General features: G+C 39.8%; 5 protein-coding genes across 11 annotated transcripts; 3 read left to right on the top strand and 2 right to left on the bottom strand.

The window, feature by feature from the left end:
* Positions 1 to 187: 187 nt before the first annotated feature.
* Positions 188 to 2,961, bottom strand: ppil6 (peptidylprolyl isomerase (cyclophilin)-like 6). The gene is made up of 8 exons (XM_029496862.1): positions 2,884 to 2,961; positions 2,716 to 2,811; positions 2,272 to 2,460; positions 1,944 to 2,006; positions 1,640 to 1,787; positions 847 to 906; positions 618 to 753; positions 188 to 528 (listed from the first exon to the last, which is right to left on the bottom strand). The coding sequence occupies exons 1-8, from the start codon at positions 2,959 to 2,961 to the stop codon at positions 417 to 419; spliced, it is 882 nt and encodes a 293-aa protein (XP_029352722.1). The 3' UTR covers positions 188 to 416.
* Positions 2,962 to 3,364: 403 nt separating this feature from the next.
* gen1 (GEN1 Holliday junction 5' flap endonuclease) lies at positions 3,365 to 10,568 on the top strand. The gene is made up of 16 exons (XM_029497095.1): positions 3,365 to 3,605; positions 3,701 to 3,899; positions 3,975 to 4,151; positions 4,796 to 4,906; positions 4,993 to 5,066; positions 5,153 to 5,238; positions 5,612 to 5,762; positions 6,188 to 6,224; positions 6,327 to 6,407; positions 6,485 to 6,615; positions 6,703 to 6,764; positions 7,612 to 7,749; positions 8,288 to 8,445; positions 8,545 to 8,778; positions 8,890 to 9,160; positions 10,429 to 10,568. Exons 1-16 carry the CDS (start codon positions 3,445 to 3,447, stop codon positions 10,566 to 10,568), a joined length of 2,211 nt encoding a protein of 736 aa, XP_029352955.1. The 5' UTR covers positions 3,365 to 3,444.
* A 319-nt stretch (positions 10,569 to 10,887) lies between these two features.
* On the top strand, positions 10,888 to 11,322 carry msgn1 (mesogenin 1). The gene has a single exon (XM_029496973.1). The coding sequence runs from the start codon at positions 10,891 to 10,893 to the stop codon at positions 11,320 to 11,322; it is 432 nt and encodes a 143-aa protein (XP_029352833.1). The 5' UTR covers positions 10,888 to 10,890.
* Positions 11,323 to 12,131: 809 nt separating this feature from the next.
* On the top strand, positions 12,132 to 20,138 carry LOC115038273 (cleavage and polyadenylation specificity factor subunit 6). Of its 7 annotated transcripts, none has more exons than XM_029497137.1 (6): positions 12,132 to 12,203; positions 13,791 to 13,879; positions 15,188 to 15,337; positions 15,642 to 15,779; positions 16,006 to 16,131; positions 16,731 to 20,138. In XM_029497137.1, the coding sequence occupies exons 2-6, from the start codon at positions 13,791 to 13,793 to the stop codon at positions 16,819 to 16,821; spliced, it is 594 nt and encodes a 197-aa protein (XP_029352997.1). In that variant the 5' UTR covers positions 12,132 to 12,203; the 3' UTR covers positions 16,822 to 20,138. The 7 variants fall into 7 exon arrangements, 6 of the variants coding, with proteins under 6 accessions (XP_029352997.1, XP_029352996.1, XP_029352995.1 ...); XR_003840496.1 differs by having other exon boundaries at positions 12,139 to 13,879; positions 16,731 to 19,051; positions 19,887 to 20,138; XM_029497136.1 differs by having other exon boundaries at positions 12,139 to 12,311.
* Positions 20,139 to 20,296: 158 nt separating this feature from the next.
* mrps10 (mitochondrial ribosomal protein S10) lies at positions 20,297 to 22,199 on the bottom strand. The gene is made up of 7 exons (XM_029496847.1): positions 22,123 to 22,199; positions 21,885 to 21,937; positions 21,573 to 21,642; positions 21,300 to 21,439; positions 21,113 to 21,221; positions 20,812 to 20,901; positions 20,297 to 20,691 (listed from the first exon to the last, which is right to left on the bottom strand). Exons 1-7 carry the CDS (start codon positions 22,192 to 22,194, stop codon positions 20,611 to 20,613), a joined length of 615 nt encoding a protein of 204 aa, XP_029352707.1. The 5' UTR covers positions 22,195 to 22,199; the 3' UTR covers positions 20,297 to 20,610.
* Positions 22,200 to 23,140: the final 941 nt, after the last annotated feature.

The following is a 23,140-nucleotide window of genomic DNA, read 5'->3' as shown; positions in this document are numbered from 1 at the left end:
GGCATGACACAGCAGGTATCCATGTTTTTTTATGTTTACTGACATGATCGAGGTGGAACAGAGGTACAGTGGTTAGTTGTTTTACCTCACAGTAACTAGCTTCAAACCTCCCACAGTCCAAAGACATGCACATTTAGCTTAACTGTGCATTTCTGATGGATAGATAGATAGATAGATATGTGTAGATGTATAAATATAAACACCATAAGGGGTTATCATACCCTTCAACCCAGCCACCACCAACCACGGTGGGCCGAGTCATGCTAGCTAGCCTCCAGGTCAACCAGCTCATCTGGGTGGTTTATCAACACCTGCTGAATGAAGGCATTAAATAAAAGAAAGAACCTCTAAACCTTAATGTGTCATGTTGTGTCACATACACAGATCAATTAAGATTCATTCATTCTAGTCATCAGTTACAGCTTTAACACTCCACAATCTGTAACTTTACATTCATATCTGGGTCTTTCATTGCAAGTTGGGGCCTCTTCCAATCTCTTGAGGACATCAGATCCTTCAACCAGTTGTCTAAAATTAAAAAAATAAAGACACCAGGATTCAGCAAAACTTTATGCCTTAAATAAGAGTGGATATATCATTGTATAAGTTATACAAACCCGAAGGCAACGTAAGTCCTGTCCATCCAGGGTGTTGGCTGCAGGGTGATGTAAAACTGGGATCCATTGCTGTGGGGACCCTTATTGGCCATTCCTACAATGCCCCGTTTTGAATGGGAAACAGCAAAACTCTCATCTGAAAATAGAAATGACATGTGACATGTACTTGGAGTTATTCATATGTGTGTTATGATTGCAAATATGTTTGATTGTTCGTATTTTTTTATACCTTCAAAAGTTGGTCCATAAATTGATTCACCTCCATTACCTCTGCTTTCAGGAGTAATATCTGCATATTTGAAAAGTATTATTTTGCTTCACAATACAATTGTAATACCGCAACACAGACTTATATAATATAAACATGGGCTGGTCCATTGTTAGGCAGGAACCTGTAGATCACAGTTTATTTCACTTGTACAGAACAGATCACCCCAATTAGCTGCAATTTAGCTTTTTGGGAGCAAAAAAATTATATTATACAACCATATACCACAGAGGTCAATTCTAACCATCACCATAATCACCACCATTTGATTCTCCAATCACATTACTGATCATCGACCAACCATAACATGGTTGGCAGATCAGACCACACAGGCCAACCTTTTGGTGCCTATGTGCGCCAATGTACTTTTGCCCTCCATGTCCTTGTTATCAGTTCACTAGATTTATTTTCTTGGGCCACGTTTGGTGGGTACAACCCAGGAATATCCCACAAGAACTGCAGTTTTGGAGATGTTCTCACCCAGTCATCTAGTCATCAAAATTCAGCCCTCATCAATGTAACTTACTGACTTCCTTAAGATTGCTCCTGTTTCCTGATTCCAATAAATCATGAGTTGAAATGTTCACATGATACCTAACAAAGCCCACTGGCATACAGGTGGCATTGTAAGAAATAATTCACTTCACCTTTATGCCGTCTTAATGGCAGTTATGTTATGGCTGATCAGTGTGTGTGTCCCACGTGGGAATGAGCTGCATAACCAATATGATCTGATGTGTGGACTACACAGTACCTCCACCTTGTACCCAGCCATTAGGCACAATTCTATGAAACAGAGAGCCCTTGTAGCAGAGTGGGAAGCCGCTTTGCGACCGTCCTTGTTCTCCAGTGCAGAGGGCCTTAAAGTTCCTTGATGTCTTTGGACAAACATCTGAGAACAGCTGAGAAGAAGAGAGGACAATATCTAAAGAAAATATTGGCCATCTGTAAACCTAAAGAGTACTTTGAAAAGTGACAGGGCACATTGACACTTGTGGTAAACAGAGTGAAAATATAGGTGTCACTTTTCTGTATGTCATTTGTCATCGTTATCTCACCTCAAACAACAACTTCCCCACTGCTTCTCCTGCTATTTCAATGTCCATGAAGACAAATTGATGCTATGATGAAAGGATAGACATATAATTTTTTTTCTTATTTGTTAAGGTCTTGTAGCTCTTAAACCTCAACAAAGATAGTGTAGGTATGGAGCTTTGTTATATATAACTATGACTAAAAAGTCATATGTTGCAAACTGTTAATCCAATAATGACCTGAATGAACTATGACCAAAAATGCAGACACACTTACTGATACCACTGTAGGAAAAAGTAAACACTCCACACACCCATGTTAGTTACTGATGTGACTGTGGTGATAACTTGCCCCAGTTTTCTGGAGGTGTTTGGCATAGCAGTCCTCAGTGAGAGCTGAAAAGAAAGCCTGTGGCCGATTGAAAGCGCAACTCCACTGATTCTTGGCCCAACTGGCAAAATCCTTTTCATTACCAAGTAGAAGGCCATTTAGAAAACACATCAGGCTTCCAGAGTACTGCCACACTTCACCACGCAGCTCCTGGAGTCACAAGTATCAAACAATGGATATGTAGTTATTAAGAATAACCTTAACATCCGGCTACAGCAGAGTTTCATTTAGCATGTGTGCCTGGTTGTATAGCAGAGCATCACATCCAAGAGCAAGCGTCTACAGATACTAAGTCAGCTGTATTAGGACCATTGTCATTCATTTCAGATAGCATAAGAAGCAATTGTTCTCTTTATACATTTCTCAATAAGTTACATTTTAAATAAATACAAACATTTTACATACCCTTTTCTTGTTGGAAAGATAAGAGTACCAGTCATATTCAAGGAGAGGTTGAATTTTTGGCTCCAGAAAGGCTTCTGGAAAACTCTGCTTTAGTCCCTGAAAGGCATAAAGACATGAGTGTTGTGACGTTCAGCTCAGACCACATCCGTCACACAAAAATCATTTTACCTCTGCAATACTTTTGGCAACGTGGAAGTTATGGTCTTTAATCAAACCGACTATTTCTATCTGAACCTTTGAGTCCATGGTTAGTCAGAAAAAGTCCGTAAAAGGGAAAAAGAGAAAGACAGAAAGAAAAAAGCCCTCTCTCTCTGATAACAGCCTCGTATCCATAGCAACAAACACTTTTTAGGCGCTTTAATATGACGTACTCGCTGCCTTGCCCGGCCTCGTCCCATTTCGTTGATGCAGTCCCGTTCTTTTTATTTCGCTTTCAGTGAGCACGTTGTCTGAATGTAATTGCGTTATTCTAATTATACTAATGTTATAGTGTTGTTTTTACCGAATCAGTAGCAGGAATAATTATATTGTAAACGTCAATATGGCGTAAAGACAAAAACAAGGCACCATAGTAGAGACACAGTCAACGAAGTGGAACGCGGCTCAACGGCGCTCATGTTTGAAAAACCTTGGCCGTCGTCTGTTTTGTGTTGTTCAGCGGTTATGTTTGCGTGTGAGTCCGAGCTTTTCTCCTGGTTAAATTAGTGCTAACCAATTTTCAGGGTAGCTATGGGTGTTCACGATTTGTGGTCCATCGTGGACTCGGTTCGGGAGTCGGTGCCGTTGTACAGTTTAAGCGGAAAGACGCTGGCAGTCGATCTGAGTTTATGGGTGTGTGAAGCTCAGCATGTGCGAGCGATGATGGGCAAAGTTAGCAAGCCGCACCTGAGGTAATGTCCACACACTGCACTTTAATTCACCCCTCACCCTGTACGTCAGCTTTAACTCTAACATTTATATGCATTTATATTTCTGCACGCTGTAGGAACTTGTTTTTCAGGGTGACCTCGCTCACACTTATGGGGGTAAAGCTGGTGTTCGTCATGGAAGGAGAAGCCCCTAAACTTAAAGCAGAAACCATGAACAAAAGGACTGAGGCCAGATATGGAGGATTTAAAAAGACATCTGAAGCCAAGTCATCCTCAAACACCAGCAGGGGGCGCTTCAAAGCTGTGCTCAAAGAGGTCTGGAGCTGTTGGTCTGTGTTCATAGCGTGTTTATAATGTTACTAAGCATGCTGTTTTCTCTCATCCCTGCAGTGTGCAGAGATGCTGGACTACCTGGGGGTCCCATGGGTGACAGCTGCTGGAGAGGCTGAGGCAATGTGTGCCTGCCTGGACTCATGGGGCCTGGTGGACGGCTGCATCACTAATGATGGAGACGCCTTTCTATATGGGGCCCAAACTGTCTATAGGAACTTCAACATGAATAGTAAAGTATGTTTGTAATCATTCATCTCAATCACCCACAAAAAGTCTCTAAAAAGGTGAATGCACAATATTAAACTGGGATTCGAGTGAAGAGGCTTCTGGTCTGAAGCACTGACAGTGATCCTCAGGGATATACAGGGATTTGCACATTTGTCGGAGCTATTATTCTTCCAGGATTGTATTTAAGCACAAATTTTCTGTTGATTTTCTGAGGGAACTATTGCAATTTTAGATTTTTGCTCCAATTAATAACACTAAAATGCTTAATACATACTTTTAATTTTCTCTATTTTTAAAAGTACTCTTATTTTATGACCTACAAGTATTGTAATTTTAATTTAGCCTCATGAAGGAGGCTTTGATCATACATTACTGCACTAAATAATTGTTACTTTTTTCCATAGAGGTAAAATCATTGACTTATAAAATGATGGCTAATTACTGAATTTGAGCTTAGATCATTGATCACTGATTTCTTATGTTATGTCAAATTAAGTTTCCAATATATTTCACTAACTGTTTAATATACTGTACTATTGTGCAAATACCTTGTCCTTGTTTAAGAAAAAAACAAAAACACGCACACAAAAAAAAGTCCCCCTCCCCCCCCATCAACTCTACATAGTATTATTCCTCACTTTTCTCTCCAGGACCCTCAGGTGGACTGTTATCAGGCATCTCGAGTGCAAACAGAGTTAAATCTGTCCAGAGAGGATATGGTTGGTCTGGCCATTCTCCTTGGCTGTGATTATATACCGAAGGTGGGAAACTCCCTTAGAAATTTGTCACATTGCTCTTACTGACATGTATGGCAAATGGTCACTGTGCATTTTCTTCCGCTCTTAAGGGTGTACCAGGTGTTGGAAAAGAGCAAGCTCTTAAACTTATCCAGACACTGAAAGGACAAACACTTCTGCAGAGGTATTACAACATCTACAGATCATTTTCTTTCCTATCATTTGGAGGTAATGTGTTGGTGAAGTTGCAAGTTTTTCTGGTCTCTTCAGGTTCATCCAGTGGAAGGAGGATAACGCAGGTGTGTCTGCTGAAGTAGCAAAAAAAGTTCCCCATTGTCGTGTATGTCTACATCCTGGTGAGTGGAACCTGGCTTTAAACTTGGACCCTGTTTGTGAACCTGATAGGAGGTGCAAAGTTAAGTAGGGGTGCCCCAAGTCTCACACGTGGCTGATAGAGAACCTTCATTTTTTTTACTTTACCTCACTTGTTTTCCATTTTCTTGGCTGCAGTTACATGCAAATTTCCCCATCTGAGGGATGGATAAAGGATTATTGTCTTATTTAACCTGTCATGTTAAAACATACACACGTGAGGGATGTCTCAACATGCTTCAGATTTTACACCCAAGTTGTTGTAGTGCTTTAGAATTTAGAATAGTTTAGTTTCTTCTCTCCTGCTCTGTCTGCTCCTTTAAGTATTTATTCTGATTTGTTTTCTTTTGTTTTCAGGCTCATTAAAGGCACATGAGCGTCATGGCTGCATTCTTTGCGAGAGTAAACATTTCTGCCAGCCTCAAGATTTTGATTACCAGTGTCCCTGTGAGTGGCACCAAAATGAACAAACCCGCCAGGCCTTTTCTTTTGAGGCAAATATCAGGAAGTATGTGATTTTCTGTAAATAAGCAATACAAGTTACAATTCAAAACGTCAATAGCGTAAAATAGCAAGAATATATTGAAAAGAACAGCATTGAAACAATTACTTCATTATTTGATTCATTCATGATAAAAATTGTCAGCGTTGATTTTCTGCCAATTCTTTAAGGCATTTTGAAGTTAAAATATCAAACATTCATTTGTTTCCTTTTGGTTTTAAACATTTCTGTTAGCACAATAAGTTCTAACAACATATAATGTTTAAAGCAAACATTTAGTAAATCAGTCAAAAATTTCAATACTATGATTTGCAGAAATCTGAAACATTTCTTTAAATATAAAAAAGAAATTCAAAGAAAATTTCTAGGAATGATTGTTTTCATATTACCTCCATTCTGATAGATTTACAAATTTCTCATTTCTTTTTCAGAAAAACATTGGCAAGTCAACAGTTTCCTTTCACGGAGGTGCGACTGTTCCCTTCTTATGTGGTTTCCATATTATTGTTTCATAAACCAGCCTATCAATCTATAGCAAATAGGTTTTAATGTTTTTCTTGCATTTTTCAGATCATTGATGAATTTTTGATTTGCAAAGATAAGCCTGTATCACATTTCAAAAGGAGACAGCCAAATATGCTGTTGATGCAGGTAATTGGTTTGTTGAACTTACTTGGTCATTTGGTTGTCTTTTGACGGAGTTTCACATCAAAATTTGCATTTTCCAGAAATTTGCCAATGACAAGATGGAGTGGCCGAAGCACTACACCAGTGAAAAGGTTTTGGTCTTAATGACCTACACAGAGTTGATAAACAGGAAATGTGGAAGAGAATTCTACTCTCAAGTCAAACCTCTCAGGTAAAATTCATTTTCTATTTCTAACAAAAAACGTCTTTATAGGAGCATTATTGTACCAAATGGTTATTTTGTTTTTTCCCACAACAGAATACTCAAATCAAGAGTGAGAAATGCTATTGCTTGCTTCGAAGTCATCTGGAGCACACCAGGTCAGTTTAGATTATGAATTTACCCTTTAATATACCCTCTCCATTGACAAACTATCTTATCAACTTAATTGGTGATTCTCTGTTTTCTTCCAGTCCTTTTTCTGATAGTATGAGATGATGGCGAATACTATATTTAAAAAAAAATACCCTTGTTTTACTGGAGGCCGAGGTGTGCAGTGCTCGACACCGGGTTGTCTGTTAGTGCCTGGCTGTGAGGTGGGGTTCAGAGGTGACAGATCAGTCACAACAGCCACTAGGTGCTAAACTGGCTTCCTCCCCAGGCTGGGAAATCTGTCATATCAAAGTCCAATTCACTAACAAGCCTGTCTGGCATGACTAGCCTGAGAAAGTGTCAATCAGCCAGAAACTGATATGTTTTGGTTTTTTTTTACCCCAAAGTGTCTTATTATAATAATATAATAATAATATCTTATTATAAAGTCGGTGTGCCCACACCCTGTAATTACAGAAGTACAATTTAGAAAAATTGACAAAGGTCTCGGGTGATTTAAGTGTACTTCACTGTAAGCTGTTGTCAGCTGGCTGCCTTGTCTTGTGTCTAAATGTACGTTTGGTGTAGTTGTGACAAATGTGCAGCACCTTAACATATCACAGAGATGGCACAGGTGGCATTGAATCTGTGTGCTGTATCAAGTAAGTTGTTGCAAGTGTAAGAGTCTCAGCCTTTTGTCCTCCTTGTAATGTTTTAGGGAAATTTTGGTTTTTTAACTGGATCAATACAAGCAAAAAGAGAAACAGCAGACATTTATGATGAGCAAATTTAACCTGAGCTGAACTTGATGGTCTTTTTGCTGTTGCTTTGTTTTGTTTTGTTTTTTTCCTGCAGAGCATTATGTGTTTCCTGCAGAGGGTCAACACGAGGTGAGAACAGTAGAAGAAGAGGCTCTGTTCCGTGTGGCCTTCCCAGAGCTGGTGGAGTGCTACCTGAGAGACAAAGCTCTGGCTGAGGAAACCAAGCCCAAAAGTAAGACAACACCTGATAATCTTCTCCTTGTGGAAAAGTATGCCAGTAGACAAATACGCCGATTGTTTTTCTTAAATTAATTTAGTATCTTTGGTCATGGACAGTCAACAATGTTTGATGATAATTATAAATAATGTTAAACAGACATGACAGGCTAGAAGACTTTCCGCAGTGAGCTTACATGGGTGTTCTGATCAAAGGCATCGGGAGCTTTGACTTGTTTTTCAAGGCTGTCTATTACAGCCGCTCTGACACCTGAAAATGTAGAGTTTGGCAGCTCAGCTAGTTCACACCAGCCAAAGGCTTTGATGCAGCTAAAAGGTGTCTTTCTCACAGGTCTCACTGTCACTTAGGTCAGGTTGTACTCTGCTCCTCCTGGTTATCACTGATGTAGAGCTCCATTTTGTAGCATGATGCGAGGGAAAACTAGTCACTGAGATTTTAAGTTTCAAACTATACAGGCTAAAAACGTTTCATAATAGTTTTTAACTAAAAGATTTTCAACATTTGACTTTTTTTTTCTACATTTACTTTACAGAAAAAAAGCCAAAGAGTAAAAAGGAGAAGCTGGCTGATGTCTCCGATGGCATTTCTGACCTCTTGGCTCAGATGAGTCTTCAAAATTCCTCCTCAACGAACGCAACCATACAACCAAAAATTCTCCTCCCTACTATTTCAAACACAGAGAAACCAGAAGTGGTGGTTTTGGACTATAAAAGGCATAGTAACTCGAACACAAGTCAAACCAGTCCGGGTAACTGCCCCAACACGCCTCAGTCCCATGAAGACTCAGAGGCTGTTGCTTCACCGTCTGTCTCTGCTGCTATTGATGCACTACACCTGAGTGATATTGACTGGGATGCTCTCTCCTTCACGTCCTCTCCACATCCACAAGGGGCAACAAACCACACCACGAAGCTCCAGCAAAATAAGTTCGCCGACAGAGACCTCAAGGAAACAGACAGTGAAAAGGCAAAGCAGAAAACCTCAAGCGATGCCAAACAGGCAGACTCCAGGTCAGCTCCAGAGGTGTGTTATGCAGAGTGTTCTCTGCGGGACAGGGTACTTATGAGAAATACGGCTAACGATGTAAAACAAAACAATGTCAGGGCAGCTATTTTATCATCTGCTGTCACACAGAGGCACCTGCTTGACCCCAGTCAGAGTGACAAGGACAGGAATGTGCCACAGACCACCAAGAAGAGTGTCTGTTCAAACTTGTGTTCATCCAGCGACGACAGTGACACAGAGAACCAGCAGCTTAAACCTCGAAGAAAGGCTCAGATCAAGCCTGCAAACAAAATAAAGGCCCTCATTGCAGATTTCCCCCTCATTCCAGCTTTTGTGCCCCAACAAACAATGAAACCGACTCACAACCTTCAGCTCGCTGGTCCAAAATCTCAGAGACATGGTACAGATGTTGAGATAAACAGAACACCTGTATTGACAAAAAACAAATGTCAGAATGTCCTACCAGCTGCTGTGGAAGCTAATGTGCCCTCTCAGATACCAGCATCACCTGTCACTGTGTTAGATAGTGATGATTCCCTAATTTGTTGTGAGAGTCCACTGCCACTGGCTGAGAGACTGAGACTCAAATTTCTGAAGTGAACAGCATGAGAGCCAAAATATTTATGTTATTTTATAGTAAGGTCTTTTTTTTATTTTATTTTTTTTAGAAACAGTGGTTTGACAAAAAAATGTTAACTCAAGGTCTGCCTACTATCTTTTTCCACTTACTCAATTGAAAAAAATTTAATCAGCTATTTTTTCATGAACTAATAATTTGAATAGCTTTAAAGTAAATATGTCAAACCTTTGATTATGACTTCTTCAAAAATCAAGATAATAATGGTCGATCTAGGCTTTGCTACAACCTGTTACTTCCTGTAAAAGATGTCAATTTTAGTGAAATGTATGAGCTCCAGAAAATATACTAATCTTGTCTTTTGTCAAATGTATTTTTGTTTATAAGGAACACTGCATAATTATTTTAATACACACAGTTTTATTAAAGAAAGTATACATTTGTTCAGACTGTCTTGAAAACACGATCCAGTTACAGTTCATGTAATTTGCAGATTAGCACGGTTTTAAGTATTGACTGACATGTTATGGCACCACATGTGCTTATTTTCTCTCACTGTTCAATGACAGGCTAAATGTCACTTCACAGAGTCAGAGAGAAGGCACTGCAGCTGAGGGGAACACAGCCATTGGTTTTATAACACACCGGTGTAGCCCCCTTGATCAGGAGTGAGGCCTTACTCACCTTTTCAGACATGAAAGGTCTGACAGCAGCTTGGTGACAGCTGCCCAAATAACAACTTGGTTCTACTGATGGCTCTTAAATCTTAATTTTCCTTGAACAAGTGCTTGAATCAGAAAAACTGCTTGTCAGGATAATTCCCTTTATTTTTCAGAGCAATTTTATGTGGTTCTCTGAAGCCTGGAATGCCTTTGTTGTTAAGTAGAAAGCTCCTCAATCGGGTGCAGCAACACTGGAAATAAACACTGAGAAGGGGCTAAATCTGTTAACATTTAAGGTTGGCTTTTAGGATCCAGGCCTAAAAGGAATTACTTCTTACTGCAATAGTAAGTAATTTGCAGACAGGAGGACGATTGTTGCACACACTTGCCTTTCAGTTGCTCTGATGGTGTGGAGTTCTTTCGTTTAAGGGTTAGGTGGGCCGATGTGCTTCGACCACATCGGTCCCAGACTGAAGACACACGTAGACCTGAGCTGCCAGAGAGCTGTGAAGAGTTCAGGTGACACCGCATCCCCCCTTTTCTTCATTAGACAGATCACATCAAACTGATAATTGTCGTCCTACAGACTTTAAAGAGTAATTCCTCACAAAAGGAATCTAATTATTTTTCTTTCTATCACATTATCCGTCTATTTAGCCTTATTCACACCCCAGTGATAACTAACAGCGGCCGCCGGGAAGGTCGCATTTTGGCACTTGTGGAGTTCTTTGAACTTTTTTTCCGCCTAAGCTGTGAACCCATAAACCTCCGGAGATCTGCTTCGGTATAAAAACGCTTTGGCAAAATCACCTTCACAGAATCCGCCCGTCATCCACCCTGGATGTCATCCTCTGCTGCAGGGACGTCTGAGAGTCTGGGGATATTTCTGACATGGACCTGGAGGTCGTGACGGCCAACATCTTGTCTGACTGGAAATGCCGTGAGCGCAGCTTTGGCACAGACCAGGAGTCGCTTCAGTCCTCATCACCGGAGCCCTCGGTGGACTCCATGTGCTCGTCGCCGGAGATGTGTTACTCCAGCGGGGATCAGGAGAGCAAGGATTTCTCTTTCGCCTTCTCGGGACGCAGCACGGCTGCAGCGGCGCAGAGACAGAGCAAGCCCAAAATGTCCACCAAGAGACGCATGAAGGCCAGCGAGAGGGAGAAGATGCGGATGAGGAGTCTTGCTGAGGCTCTGCACCAGCTCCGCGATTACCTGCCGCCGGATTACAGCAAAAGAGGCCAACCCCTAACCAAGATACAAACCCTTAAATACACCATTGAGTACATCAACAAGCTCTCGGAAATCCTGAGCCGCGCGTAAAGGACGCAAAATGGACCACTTTTACGCACCAGGTTCCTCCTCATCTGGACGTTTGATGGAGTTAGTGATATATCTCTGATAGGCAGTGCCACATTAACCATCATACGTGAATTTCATTTTTCTTATGTTTGCCCTTCTTGTGATGTAAATATTTTTTAGTGGGCACTTGGCAGTTATTTTTGTATATGAGGCTCTCTGCCTGTCGAAACTATGAATTCTGTGTTGGAAGGGGGGAGTTTCCTGTTTGGATGTAGCTATGTGTTTATATGGGTGGAATAAGCTACAGCCATTACAGTGAAAATAAAATAAGATAAACCTCTCATGCCCTTGGAACAATTTAGAGAAACAGCACACTGCTTACGTGAGACTTTGCTTTTGGTATATTTTAGAGTTTTAAGTAGCTGCGTGTTTTTGTGTCTGAAAACTATTAAATAATCAGTACTGTTGATTTTCAAGTAAAATATAAAATGCTCCGCATATTTGTTGAATATTTTCAAACTGTCAAACAAATCCACTGCATCCCCATACATGTGTGTGTGTGATTAGTTTTACAAACATTATTTCAAATGAAAAAAAAAATCTACAATAAATACGTGTTTGCGTTGAATTTGTGGTCCCAGCTAATTAATGAAGAATATGCGGTTTGAAGGTGTGTGGGCCGTACGTCAGAGCGTTCACCCGATCAGAATCAGTAAAGTATTGAGTGACAGTAATTCGCAGCCAATCACGTGTAAGAATCTCCTCTGGTGGGCGGTGACGTCCCCCCCTCGTAATGTGTCCGTCACAAAGAAATCCCAATCTGGGATGAGCCCGGTCTGACCAAGCCGCCATTTCAAAGCGCAAAGGGGGCATAGAAGCTGTCTGGATTTATTTTTTTGTTGGTATATATATTTTTTTATTTTCTATTTTTTAAGATATATTTTACTTTCATTAGCAGGTAGGAAATCAAATGACTGTTTGAATCTGCCTCGCCTGCACTGCCAGTTGAAGTAAGTAATCTCGCAGTTAGGATGCACCGAAGCGTCTGGCCACAGGAACGCCCCTCTCACACACCACTGTGTGCTTTTAGGCTCATTTAGCGATCATTTTCCATCTAAACACCGACTGGAGAAAGCAGCCGGGTTAGACACAGCCTGGTGTTAGTCTCCTCCACACTGACATGCTAATTCCAGGAATTAGACCGGCCCCCTTTAGCAGGGCATTGCAAATCAAACCTGTTAGACAGTGTTAAATAGTATATTCGTGTATTCAGAGATGAGTAGGGAGGTAGTTGATAATATGTATTTCATGTTTCCATGAAGCTCGTCGTGCCTTTTGCTTTGCAGGCTCATTGACTTCAAAATAATGTGGATATGTGACATGATCACAGTCTGACACAGGTTAATTCCAGATGCATCAAATGCATTACATTAAAATTAGTGGTACTGCTCCACCGCCTTATAAATTGTAATAATATGCAATATCACTAATAGACTCAGGCATTGTGATAAATAGTTAGATGGAGTCGGCTCTCAATGATGTAAATGGTACTTAAGAAATATTAGTAACATCCCCGCCCTCCCAATGAAAACCATTCCTATAATAAAGATATGAGTAATTTCCTATTATTTTAGATATTGAATGACTTTTAAGTCAGTGTGAGTGTACAAGCAGATTGAACAATATGTGGGACAAACAACATACAGAATGCAAATTTAAATTCAGCAACACCTGGATAGATTTATAAACATCAAAACATCAAAAATCCTAAAAATTCAAGGGTTTTTAGACATACATATACCTAATGGAGCCATGAAGAAATAATGTTCCTGCAGGGGACTACTAAACGGTAAGCTTTGGGTGCCCTCAGCATGCAGTTTCACAGTATATTAGTATATTCACAGTAGGGATTTTTGCTTATTTCTTATCTATCAGTTTGGCTTCCAGTTTGTCATACACTGCTATCTAGGGATGCAAAATTGAAATAAAATTTTTGAAGCATTCTTGCGAGACTTTGCTTTACATCATATGATTTCTACAGAGTTATCATATTGGCCCTGTAACTCTCCTAGTTTTCCACATTTCAAAGATGTTCTATTTGACACACATCATTGAAGTTCACTGAATTCATTGTTGTATCCAAGAAAACCACCTTATGACAACTTCATTATCATTATTTTACTTGATGTATTCATGAATTAATTTTTCTGGCGTTTGGTAAGAAATGCTGGTAGCTCATGCTGCCATTTGTTCACATCATGCATGATTACATTTCAGCCCAAAGGAATTCTCAATATATTCTTCTATGTAGATCTTAAATAATACCCTTTAACAGAGTCACCTGAAACGCAAAGAAGAACCTGGACTCAATTCCATGTGGAAGTAGAGTATGTTTACTGTTGGAAGATTTATTTAGTAACATTTCAAGTTGTCACTAAGTGGTAGATTGGTGATGTTTTGTGTATAATTACTGACCTGAATCATTTCAGATGGATGCAGACACAGAAGAGAAAATCACAGAAACCTCAAAGGCTTCCAAGCATGATTCTGAGAAACCTGTGATGGAGAGCAAATCCAGGTCTGTCCTGTATTGTAGTTCGCTGTATGTATAGATGTGTAATGTTTTAACTTATATGTAGACAACAGGCAAATGATCCTATCATGACATATCACCCAGACAGCAGTAAATGAATATACTCTCAAATGCAATTTTCATTGTTTTCTTTTTCTGTCTCAACCATGTGAGATCTCTCCACCAAGGAAGTTATGCGTCCGCTTTTGGGTTCTGATGAAATTATTGGATCTTGATGTGAAAAATGATATGGTTTCCACATGTGATTTATTAGTAATAATTTTGAAATCTAATTTTAAGGAATTTCAGAGAGGGACAATATAACCCTTAGATGCATAAAATTAAACTAGTGCCTGTAACATTTCTCCTCATCACAACATTTGTAATAATTCATTCGTCTTCTACTGCTCATCTGTTTCTGGGTCACGGGAGTTGCTGGAGCCAGTCCCAGCTCACATTGGGCGAGGGCAGGGTCGCCCTGGACAGTACATGTGATTATTGTGTATTAATTTGTTCTATTCAGACTGGGGTATCATTAATATTTCAAAGGCACTACTACTTTTACTCATACTGCTCATCATTCCACGTTAATGGTATTCATACACCCTTTTTTCATGTGTGATGTCACAGTTTCCTGCAAAATGTGGGCAGGAAAACATTCATTGTCATATTGACATTGTACCAGCAACATTACATTTAGCTTTCACTATTCACTTTGGCTTTATTTTGTTATAACACGCACATGCATTTCTTTTAACCATTCATTTAACTGCATGTGTAGACAGTCCTGGTCACATGCAAAATGTTCATAGCAGAAACCCAATGTAGGCTAAAATCATATTATCGATAATTTCTGTAGTTTCTCTCTCCTTTGTTCTGTGTGTCTCTGTTGGATGAAAAGTAAACAAAAGTTCAGGAGAACTCTCTGAAGAAAAGCTGGCAGCAGCAGCTGAATACGGCTGAAAGGACCGTTTGTTTTTCAAAAACCACTTTGTCCGCCTCCATCCTCAGTTGCCATTTCTGAACATGTGTAAACTCACTTTGGCACATAATTTCTTTTCTTTTCACACACACCCACTCATGGAAAATTTTCTGGATGGGTTCACAAGAGAGACGTAGAGGAGTTTGCCAAAATGGTGTTTTGTCAGCATCCTAAAACAGTCATATGACATTCCTAGTCAATGTTCACAAGTTAGTCATTTACACCCACCCTTAGATGCTGGTGTGCTCTCTGCTGTGGTGAAACAAAAATGCTTCAGATAATTCACTGTTAATAATTGCTCATATTTATGCATATATTTTTTGATTTCTCAGGGGCCAAGGGTTCAAAGGCCGTGGTAGAGGGGGTAGGATGAGTCGTGGCGGCATGCGTGGTGGGAGAGGCATGATGAGGGGGTTTGGTCCTCCTGGACATGGGAGGGGTCGAATGAAAGATGGACCCATGAATGGTCTCACACCCATCAGGTACACCAATAATCAATTATATAGTAATTTATTTATCTTTTGTCAGAATATAAGCAGATGGTGTTTGGTAAATTACTTGCATCTATGCAGCACTTCTCTGGTCTTAGCAATGGCTGCGTATAAAGTGCTCTGCAGCATAAGCCACATCCACACTGCACTGATGGAACAGATGCTAGTGTCAGTTTGGGTTTGTTTCAGTGCGTTATCCAAAGACACTTTGACATTTGGACTGGAGAAGCTGGGGAACCAACCCCAACATTTTTAAGGTTAGTGGATGACCCACTGTAACTGCTGAACCTTGCAGGGGATTGGGGAGAATGAGGCCTTACCCAGACCTTAGAGGTCATCGAGGTAGGGGTGGACCGATGGGTATGGGCCCCCCTCCTCCTCCTCCCCCACCGCTTCCCATGCACCTCAGAGGCCCCTTCCCACCAATGCCCAGGTAATCACTATACACAGTCACATGAGCAGACTTTAGATGCTAATTCATCAGGTTACAGTCAACATAGTCACCATACCAGTTAATACTGAGAGCTATTCTTTTGTCCATCCTAATTTTCCCAACCTCTAGCCTCCAGCAAAAAGACTTTTGGTAGAATTCAGCTGACCCTAGGCTTAATACAACAGTTTCATTGACAAAATGTGAATGAAACTGTTCCTGTCTGTAGGCATGGCCCCCCTCCACCTCCTCCTCTGGGTCATCCTGGTTTCAGAGGGTGCCCACCTCACCCACGAGGTCGTGGTATGCCACCTCCTGGACCTCCACGCCACTTCGAACCCCGTGGCCCAAGACGGTAAGCGCTCTTTGAATTCAATATCATGCTTAAGTTTTACAAGTCACAATTCTCTGCACCTTCTTTGCACACTTTTAAAATGCCTGGTTTACTTGAAGTGCATCTGGGAAGCACATGAGACGTGCTAAACCAGTTATATTCTTTTTAAATTCCAACACACAGCAAAGTGTGAGAAAAAAGATGGAGGATTGTGATACAAATGCACAGTCAATTCTGTCCCTTTCTCTTAGGTCTCATAATTATTAACCTTTTTCCTTTAACCTGCCCGCTAACTATCAAATTTCTTTCTCAGTTTATCTACCAAATAGAAATAATGCCCTCATAGTCCTACTGCAACAGTTGTTAGAGGATATAAAGATAGTTTGTAAATAAAAAAACACACTTGCTGCTCAACTATTTAAATCTGGCCTCTTAAATAGTGCATGGATTAATGAAAGTAAAAAAGACATTTCACTGTATTTTACCTGTCGAAGGTGTACAGTCAGAGGGGAGGATATCCATGATTGGATTAATTCAGATGGCTGCTCTTATCAGAGTTTGCTCCCTCCCCTATTGGCCAAAGCCAAGAATACAATATGTGATTTTATCCTTTTACACAGCTACCACAATGGACCCGTCTCTCCTCCGCCTCATCCCCCACCTGGCAGAGGCCAGAGGTGGCCAGGGCCCCCTGGTGGCCGACGCTTTTAACACAGCCTGCCCTAAAAACAATAACCGAGCACTTGCTAAAGGGGGCCAAAGTGGTACAGTGAATGAGATGCCCTTGAATAATGTGTTTTACAAAGTCTGAGTATCTTTATGGCATACTCTGTGACCAAATGTCTGGTTATCGATATTGTCTACTAGCAAAGAAATAATGTGAAATGACTAACTAAAACTGAGGACACGCAAAATGCCTTGTACTTTAGCAATGTAAAGGCATTCTTACGTTCTGTTACCTATAAATACTGTTGGTCCTGAAGGAACTATTTTACACTGTTGAGAAAAAGCTGTTATAAACAAGGTCAAAATCTTGGGAAGAAGATCTTTGTCAAAGTTCATTAAATGTTCTCTGGTTCTTGTTACAGTCACCCTGTGAGCCTTAAAACAATTTCCCAATTCTTAATAAAGAATAAAATATGGGTGACAATGTTTGTTTGACAGTGGGGGAAGGGGAAATTAATGAAAGAGTGCGCAACAGCCCTCAAGCACCACTGTTTACTAGTTTAGTACACCTTGGACCTCCTTAACATTTCCTTTTGTTACAAAACGTGCAGCAAATATTGTTTAACACTTACCCATTTTTCAAGTGATCAGACAATATTACACTTGTATTCATGAGTATTTAATATTATATTTTAAATCGTAAATGTGAAGCTATTTTAAGTTATCAGTATTGCTGTATGGAACATTCATGTTTGTCTCCAGCAATCTATGTTGTAATGACAAAAAGTAAAAGGCATTATAAATGAATACTATATTGAAATCTTTCTAGTAGCTTTTTAAAGAGGAAGCAAATTCCATCAGTATTTGCTTCAGTTAAGGATAAGAAATTCCTCTTTACTGTGTTCAGTTTTTTGAAGTGTTATACATACTTTATTCACTGTTATTAACATAAATTTTGTGAACCTGTGAATGTGTTTTATGACAACGGTCAAAACGTAGTCGTGAAAAAAAATAATAAAATTAAAAATAAACTCAACTTCTCTTTTTTTGTTCATTCACAAACAAGTCTGAGAGTTGTCATTACAATTTACAACATATCTGTAATATCTATTACAAGTTGAATTGCAGTGTGAGAGCTAGTACTGCACACAGTGGCACAGTAACAGTGTTTCAGATTTGACAGTAAACATTTGATTAATGTAAAGATTTTTGGTGACTGTGGAGGACCTTAATGAACATAGGTTTTTCTATAGGCTTGCTGAGGGCTGAAATTTATTCTAGGCTTGAAAAACTAATCCATGACTTGCATCTTATAGTTGCAGAGAATTCAAAATCTTAATTTCATTGACTCTATGCAATGTAAATCTCCCAGGAGGATTCAGAACCACTCTCCTTCTGAGGCATTGATAATGCTCATGACTGAATGTCATGTTGCCGTTCAAATTCAGTGGTAGCGTGTCTAAAAGGAGGACATTGTCTCTAAAGGATACACACTCTGAGATTAACAAGGACTGTTATTGCTGATTTGTACTATAATAAGAAATTGTCAGTAATTTTATTTTGACTTCAAAGGGGTTGGAGCAAGTTCTTTATTGTCTTTTTTGATAAATGTAAATTCTTCTGATTAAAATTTTACTGAATAATTTCTCCCATACTTTCAGACATTATATATAAATAGTTTGTGCTCAAGGCTCTAGTAGGTACAATCGTCTAATGAATGTTTTTACACAGATTTGCTGTGTGATGTAATGGTACCAATGAATGAGACTTGAAAATGTGCCGACACCACGAATCTTAATATTTTAGTTACTCAAAAGCTGTGGCTGTATTTTCATACTGTGATAGCCAAGGCATATCAAATTTCTAAAGATAAAGCAAAAGCCTGCTGAACTAGATCACATCAAGGAGAGGCAATAATTATTATGTAAGCAGCTGATACTGGCATAAACAAGGACATTAGTTCAGATGCTCCAGAAAGTCCAATACAGCTATAGACGTCAGAATAAGCCACAAACAGGTGTTGCATTCCCCCCCTCCTCTGTCTTTTTTCCATCACTTCAGCACTTTCTGTACATTTTGCTGCCTCTTCAGTCTCTGCAGTCCCTTTTTGTTTCTCCCTTTGGTTGATTATAGCACACTGACTGTTGTTGTCTCCTGAAGGAGGGTACTCAGTACAGTTAACCTCGCAGGCCCCAGGAACCCAGGCCCTCCCTCACAACACTCCCCTCCTTCAACAGCGGTGTGACATCTGAGGTTCAGCGCTTCTCTGAAAAAGGTGAGCCTTCTCTTGTGCCTTAATCCCTAAACAGCTCTTTCTCTGATGCTGGCAGACTCTTTTTCAGGATGGAAGGTAAAATAACTACACGCTGTGAAATCTTCACTAAAATAGCTAGTGCAATTTAAAGCAATTCAGAGAGCATGCAGGGATGTATGCAGGAAAAGGAAGATCTGGACTTCACTTTGACTTTACTTTCATAGACCATCAGCAGGAAATGCAAAGGTACAAATACAGTAAATGAAGGCTGAGTTACCTAATCACTTCATCTGCTTCAGTTTTCACGTCAGTGTATTGTTAGTGCATGCTTGGCTCACCGTCAAATACTATTGGTTATTACTAACAGCTGTGCTTTTCCTACTGTGGCCAGACAAAATGTGTAAATGAGAATATTTTGGCAGCAGAGATTTAATTCGATTAAAATATTACCAGAAAACATTGAACAGTTTTACTTGTTAGGGCCAAGCATCCAACAGGGAAGTTCAGAAACTCAGCCTAAAATTTAAAGCAACCGAATGCTGGTGAACAAAAAAACGAATCCATCACCACAGCTTTAGGAGTTTGGTAAGGTCATAAATACCTGAACCACCATGGCTGGTACGTGGTCATTACAGAAGTAAAATGAGTCAACATTTAGAGTCAAGACTAAATTCCTGCAACCACACCCACAACTATGCCGAGGCAAAAATGAGCAGCAGCTGGAAAGGACTTATCATGTGGTTTGTTTTGTTTAGCTGTAAGTGATGACAGTCCCTGCAGCAAAAAGATTGTGGCTTACTGCCAATTCTTCTCTGCGGACATGAGTGTGACTAATATCCAAGTGTCATCTCTGTAGAACAGCTCCTTATCATGCAAGGACGCCTAAGAGAGGGACCAAGCCTGAACAGTCATAAAATATGGCCATGGAGATAGTTAAGTGTCTGCTATAAATACAGGAACTCCCAGGAAATCTCTTCAAAAATGATAGGAAGGATGAGCCAAACATTGGTCAGAATAAGTCTGTTATGCTGTACAGAAATTAAGCGTGGACTCCAGCTGTTATTATGTTTTGCATTTTAAAAGTTTGTATACTATTAGGTCAATAAATGGAAAAAATAAATGAATGAATGAAAATAAATGTGTGTTCTGGTCTTGTGTCCCCCTGTACAGTGTTCATATAGAGCAAGAACCTTGTCTATTATCATGGCTGATAGTTACAGTAAAACATCATAGTATAAATCAATTAAAGTTTTCATTATGTACAGAATATCAATTTATTGGGTAAAGAAACATATTATTGAGGCCGCATTGATTTTTCACAGAAAGGACATTAAAAACAACTTCCAGTGCCTAAAGAGGATGTTACATGGTGATTTGAAATGAGTACAAGTTTTGTAACTGAAGATGATCTTTACCTGTTCTGTCTGTTTTGATGATGTTTCTTAAACTACACATGAAGAAAGGCTGAGGAGGCCCCAAAAAGTGAAAAGTCATTTATTTCTAATGTTTCCCTAAATACAGAGCATGTCATTTCTATCTTGAAAGGACATCCAGTATACATGTGTTGCTCCTCATTGCGTTCACTGACTGGATTTATCATCAGTGGTATTTTCCTTCCACATGGGTTCAAGGATGTGATCTGGTACCTTCTCCATGGCGGTCTGTCGACAGCAACAACAAGAGGAGGGGAATAAATTCTTTTCTTCATCTGTGGTTCACAGGTTTAGTGAAATCTGGCTCTAATGCATAATTAAGACAGGGCAGGGCTTTTCTGTGCTCACCTTTGTGACCTCCATGGCTACACCTTCAGGAAGGTTCCTCTGGATGTATTCCAGGTATGTCTGAGCCGTGCAGCCTGTTAAATGAGACAACTACAAAACAGAAGGGCCAAATTAAACTGGTTAGCTAATCATCATGAAGCATTTTGAAGACTAATGATCTTACCACCATTTCCATAAATGGATTTGGTCTAAGTAAGACAACGAATGCCATTAGGCTGAGAGATACACTAGGTCACCAAGAAAAATACCAAACTCAATTAAAATGCAAAGCAATAAATTAAACTTTGCTGCAGCTTCTCACCTCAATGCACCGGTAGTGCGTCCTCATCTCATACTGGACCCGGTGTTTCTTGAAGATGTGTACTGACTTAAGGAGTGTAAGCCGTTCTATATTCTTGGGAGGTTCATAACTGTTGCAGAGAAAAATATGAATGTAAACTATGACATTAACAGGTTTATATAGCAGAAGCAACTTAACCTCAACTCACACTTTGCTGATGGTAATGCCCAGCTCTTTAGCTGCCATGGTGGCAAAAAACTCATAGCTGTCCAAGACGGCCCTGTCGTGACCTTTTACCAAAACTGACACCCTCTGGAACAGTTCATCAGGCTCCTCTGTAACTGTGATCTACAAGGAAACACAAATGTCAGAGGAAAACATGATACACACACACAAGACAAAAATCACATTTGATCCCATGCGTCGCACTGGCCTGTTAAAGCAGTCTGAGGTAAATAAAGATATTTCAATGTGAACTTACAGCTGGAGTTGTTGATGAAAACACTGTTGCTGTGTGGAAAAAAGTGTTGGACGTGAGAGGGAGATTGGACCTGCAGACACAGAGCAGTGCTTAATTTCTGGTACATTAAACACATTAACAAAATGCGTTTTTCTAATTATGTTTTCCTTTTTTTTTTTAATGAATGAGCATATATACTGCTGTAAATCCAAACCTGCTGCACGTGTGTGCTTTGAGTGAAATGTTAAGAATTTAAAGACATAATTAGAAACGACAAAGGGCTGTAACAAACTGCACTGTCTTACCACACAAAGGCAGAAAGCGGTTACCGACCTGATTACATCATATTTCCTGTGTCCCAAACAGCTACCCGAAGCTCTTGGTCCCTGGAAATAAATGAATTTACATTAGTGGACATTGAGTGATGACATTTGCTGTCTGTCTACCATGCTACTCCCGCCGTCAGTCACCAAAATGAGACATTCGCTGGCCATCTACTTTCATTGCCCCTTGGAAAAAAAGTTAAATTAGTAGACTGTAGTTTAAAGAAGACAAACGATCGTTACCGTACCAAGTGTGCGATTCCTGTTAGTATCCTTGCCAGAGAAAATGCTTCTCGCCTGAAAGCCATGGGAGCGGCCATGTTTGTGGAGGAGGAGATAAATAAGGACGGCCGACTGCGTACTGCCCTCAGCAGTACCGGAGGAAAAGGTGCATCTGAGGCAGCTCTGCTGTCCAATCCCCTCAGCAGGTTTATTAAAAATGTGACCAAATCAAATTTAATTTGGAAATATGTATGTATTAAATGGATTTTGACATGTGACTCCTCTGAAAGCCAGGGGGAACTTTCATGATGTAATGATGCATGTCAGTATGAGTGATGTTGAAATTTAGTGGAGGAATCTCCAGTTTAAAGGGACATTGGTTTGATTTTTGCTACAGCTAAACATGCTATTTATACATACAGATTTCTCCCTCAACACCGTGTTCATCTTCCTTGTCTCTGTTCAATCATTGATAATAAATAACTATTGTACATTTTTCCTCTTCCAAATTTATGTGACATAGATGTTAAAATTAGCTCAACCTGTACCTGTCACAACATCATAATTCTGGATGCACTGCATTCACAATAATAGTCTATCATATCAGTACAGTAAATTCAAAAGACTAATTAAACAATGAATAAATGAAAAGAAAATTGTGACAACTTTATGTACTTCCTGGTATGTTAAGCCCTAATTATATACCATTATTATTATTATTATTATTTATATTTTGGACTGCCAAAATAACTAGTGAGAAAGCTGCCAAATCAATGTTGTAGTTCTGAGTGAAATCAATAGCTGTAAAACAGTATAACATAACAAAACATAACAATACACTTTTTACATGAGGAACTGGCATACAAAGCATACTATGAAACTGGCTGTGTGTGCAGGCTCTGATATATCTCTGTGTAGGCTGATGGTTTAGTGTCTCTCCATTTCTAAGGAGATCGGGCTGGAGCGAAGACACCGCAGCGCTCTTATTGATCCGAGCCGGTGACAATTTAATTGGCTTAATCACGTGCGTGTCACGTGGCCCGG

The sequence above is a fragment of the Echeneis naucrates genome, chromosome 24 (genome assembly GCF_900963305.1).
Source record: "Echeneis naucrates chromosome 24, fEcheNa1.1, whole genome shotgun sequence".
NCBI lineage: Eukaryota > Metazoa > Chordata > Actinopteri > Carangiformes > Echeneidae > Echeneis > Echeneis naucrates.
Note: the sequence above shows the minus strand (reverse complement) of the source record. Positions and strands in the feature narration are given on the sequence as shown.